Here is a 19,299-nt window from a genome sequence, read left to right as displayed (position 1 = left end):
CGAACTACCAAGCCATGTCTTTCCCAGACCGGAATCAAGCATCCAAGGACCGGTTTCTGACTATCAGCCTTCATCAGCCTGGATAGCTTGACTCCAGTGGTGTGGAGCACACGAGCGCCGTAGTGCATGACGGCTGGGGGCCATCATCAGCATGCATGCAAGGGGTTGAGTAAGGATAGTGGCAGACCGAGATAGATTGAGTTTGAGAAGTCAAGATGGGAGAGTACCAGGACGATCACCACCTGTATAAGGGCGGCGTGGGTGAGCAAGTGAGCGATCTTCCTGATTTTGCATAACTGGAAAAAGCAAGTGGAAATCACCGCCCCCACCTGGGCTCTGAGTGCTTTTATTGAATTTAGGTCCAGGGGACCAGGAGTTTAACTTCCACCTCCGTGGAAAATCCCTTACTCTCCCTTTTTTGTTATTACGCACTCGATGACTTTTGCCACAAAAGGAAGTAGTAAGATCAGGCACAAGCTTTCTGGTTTGGAGGCATCCAAGTTATGCTTTTTTAGCAGATGAATGAACTTGGTATGCATCCACAAGGCTAGTATGACTTCAGATGCTAAAGATACGTTTATCAGTCCACAGAGTGTAGATAGGAGTTAGGGTAAAGCTGATCGAGTTTGAAAGGATCAGCTGGGGATCCTGATTTAATTTTATAGCAGAGAGAGTCCTTAATGTTTCACAGTATAGCACCAGGAAGGAGGATAGAAGATGGTCCAAACGGCTAGTGTGATAAATACACCCTTCAGCATTAGTATCAATTGGGAAAAGTTCATAAATGTCCTCATCTTTTTTATCAAAAAAAGTGGCTAAGGCCTCGCATTGGGAGTTGGATTCAATGGTGGGTGCCCCCGCTGAAGGGGGATTTCCAATAGCATTCAGCAATTAGATACTTTTGGATAGATTGCTACTATTTTAGATTTTTTACTGCAAAATATTCAGCATGTGTTTCCCTTATAGCTATATGGTAGGCCTTGATAGCTGAGCAATATTGTGTCTTTCCAGATCATATTTGTATCTCCAAGAACATTCTAGAACTTTGCGGTTTTTCCTCATCTGGGCTGGGATCTCATTAAAACAAGGGATTGTGTATATTCTGTGACAATGCGTAAGTTTGACAGGGATATGTTTATCAAGGTAATGTGTGAGCCATTCTTGGACGTGGCTATCAGCTGCTTCAAACATCACCAGACAATTGTGGTGCTTGGGAACATAAAGTGGCTTAGAGGAGAGTAGCATTTAACTTATGCCAGGGGCGTTTTAAGATGAGCTTAGGGTGAGTGTGTGGTCGCAGCATTTCACAGAGGAGTGCCATGGAAATAAGAAAATGATATGTCTGGGCCATAGGCAGGGGGAAAGGATTTTAAAGGAAGGTTAGAAAACACTGGGTCTAGAAGGTGACCGGCATAGTGTGTTGAGCTAGTAACAAACTGTGGTAGTTGACAGGCTGCGAGGTCTGCCAGAAAACTGGTGATCAGATTTAGTGGCCAGGATGGTAATGAAATTGGTTAGCGGTTCCCTAAACTTTTTTGCATGGTGCGGGAGGGCGATAGATAAGCAGTCCTGTCAAAATGAAATTGGGGTTTAGAGAGATTTTAAAGAGTCTGCATTCACAATCTGTGATCAACTCATTAGTTAGACTACATGCATAGTAGGTTTTATAGATGATTGCTATACCTCCATCACTTCCGTCCACTCTATTTAGTGTCTTTATTAAATAAATCCCTGAGATAGCGCTGTCTGTGGCGCAGCCTCAGTAACGTAAGTAAGCCAGATCTCTGTGAGAAATAGGAGATTGGGTCTTTCTGCCTGGATAATATCAAACACCTCATTATGGCGTTTTGCTAAGGAGAGACAGTCTAGACTGAGGAACTTTAAAGCATGGGAGGAGGGCATTGCAACATGGCCATCAATCATGGTTTTGTAATGGCAATATTCATAGAAAAACATGTGATCAACTGGTTCCCAGACCTGGTTAAGAGAGGGATTCAAAGCAGTTCTCAGTAAGTGAAATTCCTTAAGAGGTATACCTGTCTGTGAGTGTCCAAATGAGCAAAGTGCCTGGTGCCTTGCGGCGTCCTGGCATGGACAGATGCAGACGGCCTTGCCTTTGGCGCTCTTCAGCATGCCAGCAGCATGCGTCCACACTGTGACTGTACTGAAATGGCCGGGGGGCACAACTGGCTCCTCTCGTCCTTGCATCTGATTGTGCAATGCAAACCCTATCAATGTAGGCAGTGCCGCAGGCGGAGTTCAGCCTAAATGAGCACAAACGACTATAGCAGCAAAGTGCAGTGAAATTTAAAAGCAGATTTGAAAAACAGGGCTGTAGTCCGCAACAATGAACACAGGCATTTGCTTCAGTCAGTTAAGAGCAGATTACTGTATCCATGCTATGAGCTGAAATGGCCGTGGGCACAACTGGCTCCTCCCCACCTTGATTCTGATTGAACAAAGCCACTATATCGGTGTAGGCAGTGCTGCAAGTGGAGTTCAGCCTAAGAAATCTGACTATAACTATAACCTCTATGTAACATTAGCTTTATCAGTGAATATATATGTGCGTTGTAAAGGTGTATGTGTGGTAAAGACTTGAGTTTTAAAGGCAATGCATGGATAAGTCACTGCGTGTTAAAGGCATGCATGCAAAAGGTTTTCATTGTAATGTCATGCCACCTTATTGGATTAATTGTCAATGCACTGGTGCTAGACTTCCCCGCACATCCATTACTTTAAAATCTAACAATTGTCATGAAGACTTTTAAAGGGGCACAGTGGAGGCTTGAATGCCTACATTTTGGAGACTTGTTTAACACAACAGTGTTGTCTTCTTTTCGGACTATTCATATGGAACATGTTGTAAGGTATTTTCTTGTCTTCTTTCTTTCCATCCTGTTCAGTCTGGGGGCATCTAGAATGTTAATGATGTCACAGAATGTGGTGTGACTCATGTAAGTCAGTTGACTCCTGGCTGAGCTGATGGAAGCACCTCCTGGTGGGGCCTTCTTACAAACTTACATCTTTTCGCACATACTTCCCTGACCTCCCTTTTTACCACCTCTGTACTTCAACTTGAATAAAGATACTTCATGGAATTACTACAGTGGACTCCTGTGAGGTATTTGCTTTCAACAGAATGGCTCCAATCCGAGTAAATATTTTGTCCACCAATGACACAAGTAGCAGATTATCAAGCACATTCCCATTCAAAATATTCTGCTGTTTCTGCAGGCATTTTGAAAAAATCGCCACATCATCCTCAAATTCAACTAACCCTTGACTAAATAAAATTGGGTGAGGGGATAGAGGCAAACAACAAAAAATTAGACGAGTACCTACTTTTTGAACAACCTCTCTACCACCTAACATAAAGACACATTTTAATTTTATAGACTACAGTACACAAAAGAGACAACACTGTGAAAAACATCACAGAGAATGGGGCTCTTGGCCCTCATGTAATTCACAGGGATTGCTGTTTTGTATAACTCTACTTAGATGACTAAGCTACGATTGCAGGGTCACACTGCCTTGCTCTCATGATGAGTGAGCTGAGCACCGTGGCCATCAATCCTCTTATGTGCATGTTATGATTTTTGAAGCCTTCACACTAGACTCATGTTTGCAAACCTATCTCAGAGAACAGACAGTATCCTAGTGTTTTGAAGCCTCTAAGCTGCTGTGCGCTTCTAGTTTAACAGCGGATTCCTGAGAGAGAAGACATGGTGGCTGCACAGTTCATCTCTAAAATGTTGTAAGGCATGCAAAATTAGGAAAATAGAAATGAAACAACTCAACAAGTAACAAAACGATAGATGATGTAGAAAACTGTATACTTTGTTTACATGTTGTAAAACATCTAAACTTTACACAAAAAAAAAAAAACTTATGTTCATATATCCAAATATCCCTTTGTAATTAAAGGTATGCCTTCAAAATCACTTTAAAAGCCTTAAATAGATTCCAACTTTTTATTTCAAACCTTATTATGTCAAATGTTAGGTTGCTGTGACACTGGATCTTTGTATTCATGATTTAACATACTAATGTTGCTTTTATTAACATTTCTGCAACCACTCCTGTTTTGAAACCGTACTGCAATTAAATGGTTGTGTCTTTGGAAATCCTTTTTTCAATAGGCCTTCTTCTAAAACACTTGCAACAAGACAGATTGGGATCAATACATCAGTGGATGTAATTGTATTACAATAGCAGTTTGGAAAATGACTTTCTTTTTTATTGCTTTAGCACTTTGAAATTATGCTGCCTTCTTGCAGTATCATACATTACATTTCTTTCTTTGGTTTCCTCAGAGCTTTTTTAAACTCTGTATTTTTCAAACAGTATATAATTGGGTTACACAGTGGAGTAACAGCGACATATGACAAAGACATTATCTTGTTGTCCTTAGTTGAATATGTGGATGTCGGCCGCATGTACGTAGAACAGAGACATGCAAAGAATAAAACAACCACAGTGAGGTGGGAGGCACACGTGGAGAAGGCCTTGTCCTTCCCACTCTTGGATTTGATTTTCATAATTGAGGAAGCAATTTTACTATAAGATATGATGATTAAAATAAATGACGTAATTCCTATTCCAACTCCACTGATGTAAATGAGAGTCTCATTGCTGAAAGTGTCACTGCATGAAATCTTTAACAGGGCTGCCAAATCACAGAAAAAGTGGTTAATTATGTGGGAATTGCAGAAAGAGAGCTTGGACACAAGCAAAATATGTGGCACTCCATGTATAAGACCAACTACCCAGCTTCCAGCAGCCAACCACATGCACACAGCCTTGTTCATGATGGTCATGTAACGCAGAGGATTGCAGATAGCGACATACCGATCATAAGCCATGACTGTAAGAATGAGGATCTCAACCGTTAACATGCCTAGGAAAAAAAACAGCTGTAGCAGACATTCAGTAAAAGACACTAGTATGCCCTCCAGAAAGAAATGGGCTAGCATCTGTGGAAAAAGGACTGTGACGTAACAGATATCAAGAAAGGACAAATGTGTCAGGAAGAAGTACATAGGTGTGTGCAGATGTGAGTTTGAGTAAGTTATTGTAAGGATCATAAGATTTCCTACTAGAGTTAACAGGTAAAATATTAAAAATGCAACAAAAAGTGGAATTTGCAACTGCGGAATATCTGAAAATCCAACAATTAAAAAATATTCAGGGGAGCTCATATTTTCTTTATTCATTTATCCAGCAATGCTAGAAATTGAAGATATCCTGTGGATAAAAAAAGTTAATTGATTTGATTGATTGCTACTAGGCATTAACAACAAATAAAACTATTAAATGAAACATGTATTATTATTTGTTCTCTGCTCATATAAAGTGCAATACCACTTTTCTTGATGAACTGCATTTTCTTCCTAGGCCTGGGACACTGAGAGTGCAGCTCACAAAACTGGGAAAGGCAGTCTCTAACACTTGCTTCAACAACAGTTCCTAAATTTCATGTATTAAAGAGAGCTAATCCACAATATTAAATCATTCTGGAAGCTGATGCCACTGAAAAATGTCTCTCAGATGTACAAAGCTGTGTGCTGTTACTGTTCAATAAAACACACATCCTGAATGAAGTTTGAGCTGTACCATAAAGTGTTGGCACTCCTGCTCACCACACTGCCAGTTCCCTGGCCTCTAAATGATGACTGTGAACTGGTGACATATTTGTTCTGCACACGGCTACAGAAGAGATCTGCAAGGCATGGTGAACCTAGTGGGGAAAACAATGGAATAGGAAAAACTCCTCCATATTTAGGCCACTTCTTTTTTTTTTTTTCGAAAACAAACTCCTGCATATGTTTTAGATATGAAAAAAGAGTGCCAAGAGTAATGCAACAATTGGGCAGTTTTGCTGAACTTACATCTGCAGCAACATCAGAGGAACCTTTTGTTAAACAATCCATCCAACGTAAAGAGTAACATCTGATCTGCCTGGCATGCTTACCTCACTAGCAGATGTCAATAACATCATAACCACCACCTTTTAGGATGTTTTTAAGAGTCTATTACATTTCTTTACAGAGAAGATTCCTGCGGCAGCCGCCACCAACATTACATTTCCCGCCCTGGAGGTGGGTTTAAAGTCTGCTTCGGGCTCCCGTAGCGCAGGAGCTGGTTTTTCTTTACTACAAGGAGGGGGCAAACTACAAGCCCCAGCATTTCTCACGGCAGCTGCCACCAGCCTCATGTTTCTCACACCCAGAGGCATGTTTAAAGTCTGCTTCGGGCTCCCGGAGTGCGGGGCATATCCGGCACGTGCCTGGGTGCAGACCAGGCCAAGAGCGGGCCCAACTAATCCCGTCAGCACCTGTATAAGGCTGGGCTGGGCCTACATCTTTGGTTGGTGATTAGAAGATGGAGACTGGATCCCTGTACAACTTCCACTACTCCTATGAAACGGAGGGACTGATTAAAGGCCAGACACACTGGGGTATCAGTGAGTGCATTTTTGTTTGGCAGGATTCCTGGGGGACTTGCACATTCAGTTTGTAGCTGCACATTTCCAAGTTATTGTGGGCTTGTGGACGTACTGGCCCTTATACATCCCCCTAGTCTAATGGGGAAAAGGAAGGCACATTTAGCATCCACCACAGGCCAGCCACACCTTACCATGAACATATTCCTGGCAAAGGAGGTAGGAACCACTCTGACACGGGTGCACGTCACCCAAAGAACCAGAGCCAGCACAAGCTCCAGTTACGGCAGTAAGACGCGCAACGGCTATCTGCAGCACGAACTGTAAGTAATGTTTGAACGACTGATAGCGTTATATTCTGTCTGTTTGAACACCAGCAACAGGTCTGCAGAGCTGGCTGTGTTCCGCGATGGAGCCATGATTCTAATGATCTAAGGTAATGACGACGGCGAACATTGACAGTGCCCTCATAATTTTGAATAACGCCCCACCCTTCCAGTCCGATTGAGGTCATTTTTCGAAATCACGAACTTGACATTGTATAATTTTGGCACATGCGGTTATACCTCCAACTGACCACGAAAATCTGTGGCATTTCATGTCTTCCAATGTGTAAATTTTCACATACGATGTAGTTTCACGGACAGCCACAGTTTAACTACACCCTGTACAAATATTCTCACCAAGGACATGTTATTAGTAGTGTGGCTCACTGGTTAGAGGCGGCAGACCCGAGAGCAGAAGTCGGCCCGGGACCAGGGTTCGATTCCCGACACGGCAGGGTCGTGGACCTTGGTCAGCGGACTCGATAATTCTCGCTTCGGTGCTTACTCTAATCAGAGATCACACTCGGCAACTCTGGGCATTAGCTTGCCTAATCTCCACAACGGCCCCAACAATTCCGGGGATGCCTGGCTCCACCTTGGGGACTCCCAGCAAGGGACCATCCCACAGGGAAAGCCAGGACGGGTTCCCCAGAGTTATACAGCGCCGGGACGCCCCGTTGCTGGGGCAGCTGTGCGCTTTACAAGTATACTACATTTACATTTACATTAAGTTAGCCAATACCGAACGCTAACAAATGATTATGCATTTTCTTTAAGTTTCTCTTGCTCACCGCTGACTCGAGCTAGAGTCTGCTTACCGAATACCATGGGGTCAGCAACCATATGCTAATTTTGAAATTTACCGCACAAAAAGCATGACAATCATAATGAAAGCCGCCATCATCTACACAGCTTTGCAGATTTACTGATCACTAATCTCCTCAAACATGAGCTCATATTTTATCAACTGTGCTTAGGCGAGGATACATTCTGATACGATCACCTCATGCACATGACACGAATAACCCCATGATTTACTGATGTACCAAGCCTACCTATTTGGCAATCTAGCTTTTTAAACCTAATCACTCTGCCTCGTGATTACTACATCTATACCCAAATCCCTTCTCTCTACCCCCTTACAGACAAGCAGCATAAACTTCACGCTATGTACGCATCATGAACAAATGTCATTCCAAATCAGTGCAAATGAAACTGCAACAGCTACAGTAGTGCATATTAACTTTACTGCATATCTTGTATGTTTTACTTTCTTTTCCTTTCAGGTACAGATACATTTATCTCTGTACAAACATAAAAGGTGGTGAGTATACCACTCTTTATATAATTAGGAGCCAAAATGTTGGTCCTGAAGAAAGCCTCTAGAGTAACCAGAAGGCTGAAACATGTTGACCTTATTCACCAGTGCGTAAGGCTAGTAACTAGGCCTTCAAGATGCACGTCCTTGTTTTTAGCTTCCTATACTAGCGATTTGCTGAATAAAACACGAAAAGTCATGGTATAAGAAATTTAAATGTTCACAATCAACAGCACTAGCATACCCTTTTTTAAATTTCTGGCCACTACTGTCAAACCAGTTGGTCTTCCTCCTTGAAGAGGTCAGTATAACATACTAAGGAAAAGACACAATGATAATGCTGTTGCGACACTGAGTGGTGGAGAACCAAGATATACCGCCAAACGCCTGTGTTCGCATATGAGGGTTTTTTAGAAAGATGCCCCACCCCACGTTATCATAGACCCTGGAAACACAGGACAAGTGGTTCATTCTCCCTCATTGATTCTTTGCTCTAGCCTAAGGAAGCAGAATGAACTATTATTTCTTTTCCCTCTTCATTGTTTTATAGTCCTACTCAGTCAGACACGAGTTGGCTTACAAAGATCATTAAACGAGCTAGCAAAATATGCAAAGGTCAACGCCTTGGAAATCAACCTAAATCAATCAATCAATCAATCAATGACACTTATAGAGCGCGCTACATACCCGTAGGGTCTCAAGGCGCTGAGGGGAGGGGGGGTGCCGTTACTGCTCGAACAGCCAGGTCTTCAGCTTCTTCCTGAAGGAGAGGTGGTCGTGGGTCAGGAGCAGGTCGGGAGGGAGGGAGTTCCAGGTCTTGGCGGCCAGGTAGGAGAAGGACCATCCTCCTGTAGTTGCTCTTCGGATGCGGGGGACGGCGGCGAGGGCGTGGTTGGCTGAATGGAGGTGGCGTTTGGGAGCGTAGAAGTTGATCCGGCTGTTGAGGTAGCTCGGGCCTTGGTCGTGTAGGGCTTTGTGTGCGTGGGTGAGGAGGCGGAAGGTGATTCTTTTGTTGACGGGGAGCCAGTGAAGGTCTCTCAGATGTCCGGAGATGTGGCTGTGTCGTGGGATGTCGAGGATGAGTCTGGCTGAGGCGTTCTGGATCCGCTGGAGTCTCTTCTGGAGCTTGGCGGTGGTTCCGGCGTAGAGGGCGTTGCCGTAGTCCAGTCGGCTAGTGACGAGGGCCTGGGTGATGGTCTTCCTGGTCTCGGTGGGGATCCACCAGAAGATCTTCCGTAGCATGCGTAGGATGTTGAAGCACGCCGAGGAGACGTTGTTGACTTGCCTGGTCATGGAGAGGGAGGAGTCCAGGATGAAGCCCAGGTTGCGTGCATGGTCTGTCGGTTTGGGTGCGGTGCCCAGGGCGGGAGGCCACCAGGAGTCGTCCCAGGCGGAGGGTGAAGAGCCCAGGATGAGGACCTCCGTCTTGTCCGAGTTCAGTTTCAGGCGGCTGGTCGTCATCCACTCGGCTACCTCTTTCATCCCTTCGTGTAGGTTGGCTCTGGCGGTGGCGGGGTCGTTGGTCAGGGAGAGGATCAGCTGGGTGTCGTCGGCATAGGAGATTATGCTGAGGTTGTGTTGGCGTGCGATGGCCGCGAGGGGGCTCATGTAGACGTTGAAGAGGGTGGGGCTCAGAGAGGATCCTTGAGGGACGCCGCAGATGACTTCGGAGGCCTCTGACTTGTACGGTGGTAGGCGGACTCTCTGTGTTCTTCCGTCGAGGAAGGAGATGATCCATTCCAGCGCCTTGTCCTGGATTCCGACGTTGCTGAGGCGCTGTACTAGGGTGCGGTGGCAGACAGTGTCGAATGCCGCGGAGAGGTCTAGGAGGATGAGGGCCGCTGTTTCTCCGTTGTCCATCAGGGCTAGGATGTCATCGGTGGCGGCGATGAGGGCGGTCTCGGTGCTGTGATTGGCTCGGAAGCCGGACTGTGAGGGGTCGAAGGATCCATTCGTCTCGAGGAAGGCGGCCAGCTGCTTGTTGACGGTCTTCTCGATGACTTTGGCTGGAAACGGGAGGAGCGAGATGGGGCGGTAGTTCTTGAGTTCGGTGGGGTCCGCTGTTGGTTTCTTGAGTAGAGCGCTGAGTTCGGCGTGCTTCCAGCTCTCAGGGAAGGTGGCGGTGTCGAAGGATGTGTTGATGATGTCTCGCAGGTGGGGTGCGATGACAGCGTCGGCCTTGTTGAAGACGTGGTGAGGGCAGGGGTCGGTCGGTGATCCGGTCGCCATATAAGGCCAAGTGCGCGGGTGGGCGGGGCAGCTGGGAGGCGGGAGCGGGGAGGGATACAGAAGGCAAAAAGGGGCGGGGCTTAGCGGCGGTGGCGGGAAGCGGGGAGGGAGAGCGGAGGTCGGCGAGGTAGGCGGGCAGACAGGAAGGAGAGAGCAAAAAACATGGGCACAATTACAAAGAGAGACAGGCAAAAAGGAGAAAGCACAAAGTCAAGGGAAATAATTTAAACAAACACTCAGAGCAACCGGCAGGCAGTCACGGACCGCGCCTCTCGGAGGAGGGGGCGTGGTCAGCGGCAGTGCGACAGGCAGCTAGGCAGGGCAGAGGGGCACACGCAGCAGCTGGTGGCCGTGCGGCGCGGGGGTGTCCCACAAGTGGGTCACACTCACCTGCGTCGCACGGTCGCCATATAAGGCCAAGTGCGCGGGTGGGCGGGGCAGCTGGGAGGCGGGAGCGGGGAGGGATACAGAAGGCAAAAGGGGCGGGGCTTAGCGGCGGTGGCGGGAAGCGGGGAGGGAGAGCGGAGGTCGGCGAGGTAGGCGGGCAGACAGGAAGGAGAGAGCAAAAAACACGGGCACAATTACAAAGAGAGACAGGCAAAAAGGAGAAAGCACAAAGTCAAGGGAAATAATTTAAACAAACACTCAGAGCAACCGGCAGGCAGGCACGGACCGCGCCTCTCGGAGGAGGGGCGTGGTCAGCGGCAGTGCGACAGGCAGCGAGGCAGCTAGGCAGGGCAGAGGGGCACACGCAGCAGCTGGTGGCCGTGCGGCGCGGGGGTGTCCCACAAGTGGGTCACACTCACCTGCGTCGCACGGTCGCCATATAAGGCCAAGTGCGCGGGTGGGCGGGGCAGCTGGGAGGCGGGAGCGGGGAGGGATACAGAAGGCAAAAGGGGCGGGGCTTAGCGGCGGTGGCGGGAAGCGGGGAGGGAGAGCGGAGGTCGGCGAGGTAGGCGGGCAGACAGGAAGGAGAGAGCAAAAAACACGGGCACAATTACAAAGAGAGACAGGCAAAAAGGAGAAAGCACAAAGTCAAGGGAAATAATTTAAACAAACACTCAGAGCAACCGGCAGGCATGTCAAGAGCTGGTATAATATCTGGTTGAATCGAGCCAACTTTTTACATGATGCCTTGTGGCGAGCCCAGGAAGAAGATTAGCACTCCATTTATGGCAAGTTTTTTAAATTGGCCATGGAAGAAACAAAGTCCAAAGAACGTTGGGCACAGTCCCCCTCTTTTCCCGTTTTTTGTAAAGTGGTAAACAAAATGAAAAAACTACATGCATTAATAGAGGATACAAATACATTTTCAAAGAGGTCTCACGCATGGATGGTAATACAGACCTATACAAAATTACATCCGGCTGAATATTTGAGTACAAAATATTCATACTATCTAAAACGGAAACTCATGGCCACAATGTTTCGGTTATTACCAAGTTTAGCGGATCGGTCCGAATGGAGATACAATGGGCCTACATCATGCGCACTGTGTGGCACTGAGAAGCAAGACCGAATTCATGTTTATGTTTATGTTTATGGTATTTATAGAGCGCAAACAATCATCCCCAATGGGATATCACAGCGCTGTCCTGACAATAGTGAGTAGTTAACAGATAATAGAGTGGGGATTATGTTTAGTCAGATTTTGGAAAAAGAAATGTTTTTAGTTGCTTCCTGAAGGACAAATAACAGTCTGTTAGTCTGAGTTCCTGCGGCAGCTTGTTCCAGTTGTTTGGGGCCAGGTGGGAGAACGCACGTCCACCCATCCTAGCTGTTTTCACACGAGTGTTGCTTGCTCTAGCAGCCGTACAGGAACGCAGGTTCCTCGTTGGAGCATAGAATCTGATTTTATTTTTTAAGATGCGAGGGCCCGTATTGTGAAATTATTTATGCGTTATGCACATTAGCTTGAAGATAGCTCTCTGTCTCATTGGTAGCCAGTGAAGCTCATGCAGGCAGCTTTTGGCTGGGTCATACTTTCTTTTATTGCAAATTGGCTTTGCTGCAGCGTTCTGTACGACTTGTAGTTTCGTGAACAGATAGTCCGCCATTCCCACAAACAGGGACATTCCGTAATCCAGCCTACTCATTAATAAAGACTGGACCAGTATCTTCCTACATTCAGTGGGGATCCATGGAAAAACTCGCCGGACCATTTTGAGTATTGCAAAGCCTTTGCCACAGATTGTGGATACATGGGTTTTCATACTCAGGGTATTATCTAGAGTCACACCTACATTTTTGGCCGTTGATGCTGGGATAGGAGCGGTGCCCAGAGTTGTGGGCCACCAGCTGTTATCCCATAGGTGTGTATGTCTACCAAACAGCAGAATCTCAGATTTGTATGCGGTTAATTTGAGACAATGGCTATGCATCCAATTGGCTAGTTCGGTCAGGCAGTTCAGTAGCCTATTCTTAGGGTCGTCTTCTTCATCTAATGAAATCATTAGTTGGGTGTCGTCTGCATAAGAGCAGATCCCAACACCCCACTTTCTCCCTATATCGGCTAATGATGAGACAAACACATTAAATAGGGTTGGGCTCAATGAGGCCCCTTGTGGGACCCCATACTTGATGTTCAGTTCATCTTATTTGTATATGTCCTGGCTTAAGGTTGACTCAGGTGTGGTTTTTGAAAAAGGTATTTAATGAGAGAGGCATTAGGTCTTGTAGAACCGCAATAATCAAGGGTTTGGACGCAACAGATTCCCATTTAAATTGCAAGATGGCGAAATTTATGATATGATACGAACAGATAATAATGAAAAAGGATAACAACCCCACCATGCCATTGATCAGGTAGTGTCCATTAGCAAAAACAAATATGAACTGGTAGTAGGGACTGTATTATTGACCATAATATTGCAACAAAAATAAATAGCAACGGAAGCCCTGCATATAAATTGGTCTAGGTATGCCGATTTTAATAGGTTAGATAGGTTTTAAAAGGAGTTATGTATTGTTTTTAGTTAAAAAGTCAGCAACACTGTATACTTTTGTATGAAATCACTTTTATATAATCTTGAAATCTTTTAAAAAAAAATAATAATAAGTTTAAGAGAAATAGAATATAAGTTCTTTTGATATTGTATGGTTTTTATTAACTGAAAATTTTTTCACTGTCATAGTAACCCACAGAAAAAAAGTAAAGATTAACCACTTCTCTCAAATACTCTCACTACTGTATTTAACTTTAAACATGCTTATTAACCAGGTGCCCATTTTCCTTCCAGGGCAACTGTAAACTTTTTTTAACTGTTCAGTGTGCTCTAATACATACAAAACTAATGAACGGTGGACTGAAAGTTTAATTTAGTTTAGATTTGTTTCATTTGGAAGGTGAGCAAAGCATAGGCCTAGCAAGGGGGGCTTACATAGCAACAGTATATGGGGATAAAATGAGACATCAGGTGCATTTGAAGTGTCTGTAATACCAATGGCATGAAAAAATAGACAGAATGGACATTTCAAGGACATTAAAAACATGTTTTAAAGCAGTCATTTCAGTGCCACAACTGAAAATGTTCTATGTCAATAAGATTCATGGTTTAAGATTGGAAAAGGGTTACGTTTTAAATTTAGTAAAGCCAAAATAATTATTTGCTTGTAGAAGACTATGTAATACACAATAGTTCTAGACTTTTTATAAACCAGGACATTCTAACTGCAACATGTTCAAAGAGAAGTGAAATCAAATTTCTTAGCAGGATGGGCAATGTGTGGCATATAAGCATGGGCGGATTTTGCGGATTGGCAATCCGCGAACTTGCGTATTTACGGATTCGCAATCCGCGAAGATCCGCGAACTCTAGCGGACTTGCGGATTTTTCCGTTTTTTGTGTTGGCGCGTGTTCGCGCCGATTTTGGGACAAGTTCGCAATTGCGAACTTACTTTTCGGCTTGCAACGGCCGCGACTATGTTGTTTCTACGTCTGGTTTATCATCACAGGTTCACAGCACCCTCTGTTTCACCACTGCCACCCTCTGGGACACCCATGCCACCCTCTAGTACATCCTCACAGGCACCTATTAGGTTTATTTATTACTGTAGATTATGGTGGTTGAAAAAAGCTAGCACACCTGCCCTTCTTCAACTGCCATCAATTAATTTGTGTTTCATTAATGTGTCAGTAATTTTGAAAGTTCCAGTCTGGCTGGCACCTGCTTCCTTCCTTATCTGTAATTTGCTTTTTGTTGCAGTGAAATTTTTTTTTTACAGGACCTTTATGGTGCTATTCTATGAGCCTGCTGTTTGGGTCATAGCAGGGTCATAGAATTGTTGCAAACTCTGGAGGGGCCCATCAGGAAGCACTACCTTGAATGTTACTAATGTTAAGTTTGAACTTTTGCACCTGCTCATTGCTTTCATTTTAGCTAAAATCGTTTTTTTTGCAATTTCGCGCGTTATTTGGGGCGCGAATCCGTGCGAGATCGATTTCGGAAGCCGCGAATACGTGCGAATACAAAATTGTTTTTGTTGCGACGTGTATATTCGCGTGATCTTGCGCGTGTTCGCGAGGCGCTTCTAGCTATTCGTTTGCCAAGTTACCCTATCGGTCGTACACGGGCGCGGCCATCTTGTTGGCGTGACGTAATTCCGTTTCCGCCCGCTATGTGTAATCTCGCAAAATGTGCTGCTCGCGAGTACAAGTTCGCGCGTACTCGCAAGGAAAATCTCGCGCGAACTTACCCACGCGGTCGTGAACGGGCGCGGCCATCTTGTTTCTCATTCATTGCTATGGTTCTGGGCATGCTTTCTCTATCCTCTCTCAATCTCTGCCATCCTTTGCTTGTTTGACGTTTTTTTGATCTAATTTTACTTATTATCTAACCCTCTATTTTTCTAGCTCTATATTTTTGTGTTTTCTGCAGCTTTTAGTTACTTTTAAACTACTTTTTTAAACTCTTTTATTTTCTTCTTCACTATTCTATTTCTTCTTTATCATTTAAGTTTATTTCTGCCCAGACCATGGTAAAGGGAGCCGGGAAGCACCCTGAGAAGGGGAAGGGTCCCGCACCCCGTGCCCGGCTCCCGTGCGGGCGTTTAAGGGGGGAGCAAGTGGTCCCGAGGGAGATCTTTAGCGCGGAGGAAGTGGCGGCACTGATCTTCCATGTCCAGCGCCGCCTCCCCAAGACGATCCTGGGAGGCGGCAAGATCGCGACCGGCTATGGCATCCGGGAGCGCCGCCAGCGGTGGGAGAAGGTGTGCCGGGCCATGTACAAGATCTCTGGGGTCCGGCGCACATATAACCAGGCCACCCACCGCTGGACCGATGTCATGGACCGGGAGCGGGACTTGCTGGACGCGCTCGGCGTAGAGGTCCCCGGGCTTGGTGAGTAGTAGTAGTAGTACATTTACTACTCTGTTTTATCCTGCTCTGTTATTTGCAAATCTTTGTTCTTTACCAAGAGCAATAATGCTGCCGATTACATTGAGGTAAATTATATTTCAAAATCTTCTATGCATTTCATTTTCAGGTGCACTGCTCTCCTTCTCAGTAGCCTTGCTTGCTACTATGCTTCTTTGTTTTGTATGTTGTGTTCAGAAGCATTTCATTGGCCTGAGAAATTATGTATCAGTGTACTGTAAAGAAAAGAACTGCGTAATGCTAGACAGTAAGGGTCATATTTTCAATTACCGGCGCATCCCTGCAAAGTAGCAGGGATGCGGCAGTAATTGTGTGCCATGCCACCACCACCCATTGGCCCAAAACGTCACAGAAGCCTTACGCATCTGTGCCGTAAAGGCAGCGCATTGCTGGAGTTGCGTGCCAACGATGGCGCAGCTCCAGCAATGCTCTGGGGTACCCTATCTCCCCAATGCTGCATCAAGCCGTACGTCGGCTTCAAGCGCGCAGGGTTTGAGTCATGCATCATTGTCATAAAAATGACTGATTGACATCTTGTAGATTTCCCTCAGCCACTTTTAGGATTCGTTCCTGCGCAGGTACGCCCTCCCTTGCGCTGGAACGCCCCCTGATGGCGCAGGGCTTTACAACGTGATGCATCGCCCATATGCCCATATGTGTTTTTTTTTTAATATATACGCCGCACCAACACCATGGCGAGTCTTTTGTTCTGCCGCTGCGTCAGAAAAGGCACGCAACAATGGAGGAAAATCAGCCGCAACTTCCGCAAGGGACTTATAAATCAGCCCCAACAGACTGAAGTCCAGTGTCCTTCCTTTAGACAGTCACATGGCTATCAGAAGAAATAGTGGCGGTGGTGGCGGGTGGATTGATAGTTTGAGTATTCACTGATCTGCAAGCAGGATGGACTTTGTCTGTCACGTGTTGTGCACTACTGCCTGCAGTGCCAGGCCTAGGCAAACCTCTTTAGTAGTCTGTTTATTGAGTTACATAGGAACTTTCTAAGTCAACGTTCCGCAAATCAGGCAATACGAATAACGTAGTATACCACATGAGATAGATCCCGTGGAATAGTTGTCTATCTATTTGCTATTTTTCCAAAATATGTTGTTATTGTTCTTTTGAAATGTTTGATTTGGTTGAAAAATCTCATCCATGTTTTATGGTTTTTCTTTCTTTCATGTTGTACATCAGCTCCCCCCAAGGGCAAGAGGACACAGGAGGAGGGTGCTGAGGATGCAGGCCAGGATCGGGCAGGCGAGGGCTCCTTTGCTGGCCCCAGTAAGTTTACATTTTACTAAACAGTACCTATTTTTTCCTAGCGTTCCTCATTCGATTTTTTCTAAATCGTCTTTGATCTTCTTGTAGACTGGATATAAATTCTTATCCTGCCTCGAATATGACTCCCTGTGGTATTACTAGACTATTCTTATTAGTCTGTCTGTGTAGCTAACTAAGATTGGACATTTGGCAATTCCATTGGACTCCCATTATATTCAGCAATACCTCTATGCACTGTCTCCTTACTGACTAGATAGTGTGGCAGAGTCATTCAGCTCCCGAAGTCACCGATTATAGATCCCCAATGATCTCTAGATTATCGTACGCAGGACAAGAGAGTAGTACGGAGTCACAGCACAGTCAAGAAGTGTCAGAGGCACTCATGCTTGCAAAAATTCCAAAACCTTTAGCTCATCCACTCTAGTCTAGAGGAACAAAAACCACAGAGTCTATTTAAGTGTAAAAGCTTTATTAAAAGTAAACACATTTATTGAAATCTACTTTGTCATAAAACTATTTAACTGTAAACGGAAAAGTGGTTAGTGCTGACGATTAATTGGACACATTTCTTGTGGTCGAGCCGAACTCTCACCTACTTTGAACTTGATCCTGGTCGTGTTCTTAGGACTCAGGAGTCAAGCTTCTGTCTGTTAGGAGAAAAAGTGGTGCGTGTTAAAAATCAAAAGCAAGCATTCATCAGTTGTGCATAAAAGTGCAGCAAGACAACAGCCTTCCCTGGAAAATGGGACATTTTTACTATGGAGTAGACAGTCACAAATTATTACATTGTATTCTGTTTTTTTAACATTTCTCCTAGACCAAATATTATATAGTAGTGAGTGGTGTATTCTAACTTTCTTAAATGTACTTTGTAGGTGTAACATCTGGTGACGGGGCCAGCGCGGAGGTGGCTGATGTGTTGGACTTGGACTCGGAGGCCTCTGGGGAGGATGCGGCGGTAGAAGAGCTGGTGGCCGTTCCTGTGGGGGATCAAACGGTGGTGGCGGAAACAGGTAAGCTATATATTCCTTACTTATTGAGATTGAAGACTGCATAGTGTGCTTTCTGCACGGGTGTATTACAATTACAAATCAACCAGGTAGTAGCCTCCTCGAAATGTACTTCGACTTAGCTGTGAAGTTTTTGGTGAGAAGAATCCCAATAAGTTCTTAGACGAACGTGATGGATGGGATGAACGAAAAGCGAAAGAAGGGTGTTAGTAAGTGGGACGCGAACTTGTATGATGGCTGGCAAAGAAGAACGATATGTGTTTGCTTGGACCCAGAGGTGGCTGGGAAGGAAAGAATATGGTATGGTGCATGGCTGGGTCAATGATGAAGCAAGGATGGGTGGAAGGACAGCAGCCTGGGTGGGTGAAACAGAAACTGTATGTGTGCGTATACTTTGAATGAATGGATGCCTGGAGCATGGTATTCTCTGACTCTTACATAGCAAATGTGTATCTAGAGAGAGTAGATGGTCGCCAGGTGAAGTAAGTGTTACCTTGAAGAGCATGTACCACCGCACCCGCACGTCCGTCCCAGTGCAGGGAAGGCAAGGAAAAGAAATTGTAAATGTGTCCAATACTACCATGAATAGTAGCAGTACTTTGTATTGCGTTTGCATTCACAGCATATATCTGGTTATTACGGTGGACACTCCGTACCTCTCTTAATAACTTTAGTTTACTTGTAGTACGTCATTCATGTGTGGGTGTATCACTGTGTTCACTCAATATTAAGCAAAGCACCTAAAGTCATCTCATCTGTCATTAAATACGTCCCATGTGAAGTGATAGATAATCAAATTAGTTAGCTTCTTCAGTTTCCTTTTCTAGTACTCATTTGCACTGTAGGGTGAAAGGTAAATTAATTAAGCAGTAGCCCTTGTAACAGAGTATTCTCAGTGCCACCAGTAATAGAAAAGTAATAGCTTCACCACCTGCATGTACTGGACCGGTACAGTAACGCAAGTCTGTCTCCATCATCATGGTGTGCAACTTTTTTTCTCGGGTGCAACTTCACTGTGCTGTGTCCATGTCATTCTGCCGGCTTGCATAAGATAACGTACCCATTTCCCTAAACAAGAGAGAAGAAGAAGAATAAGACTGGTGTACTGTCATAGTCGACTGTAATGGAAGTCCATAGTGGTCGTAGAATTAGTTCATTAAACTACCACTACTGTTAGAGCAAGGATGCAGAAGTGGGAGGGTTACATAGATACTGTCCTCAATAGTTATGTACTGTGCTTTCAATTTGCTACTTGTACTCTGTGACCCAACTTTCGGCTCAATCACTTTGTGTTATTAATAAGGAGCATTGG

At 45.1% G+C, this 19,299-nt stretch overlaps 1 protein-coding gene across 1 annotated transcript; it reads right to left on the bottom strand.

Annotated features, from left to right (window-relative positions):
- Positions 1-4,292: 4,292 nt before the first annotated feature.
- Positions 4,293-5,219, bottom strand: LOC144767808 (olfactory receptor 1G1-like). Its single transcript, XM_078651185.1, has one exon. The coding sequence runs from the start codon at positions 5,217-5,219 to the stop codon at positions 4,293-4,295; it is 927 nt and encodes a 308-aa protein (XP_078507311.1).
- Positions 5,220-19,299: the final 14,080 nt, after the last annotated feature.

Source organism: Lissotriton helveticus, chromosome 7 (genome assembly GCF_964261635.1).
Source record: "Lissotriton helveticus chromosome 7, aLisHel1.1, whole genome shotgun sequence".
Lineage (NCBI taxonomy): Eukaryota > Metazoa > Chordata > Amphibia > Caudata > Salamandridae > Lissotriton > Lissotriton helveticus.
The sequence above is the reverse complement of the archived record's forward strand: the minus strand, read 5'-3'. Positions and strand labels throughout refer to the sequence as shown.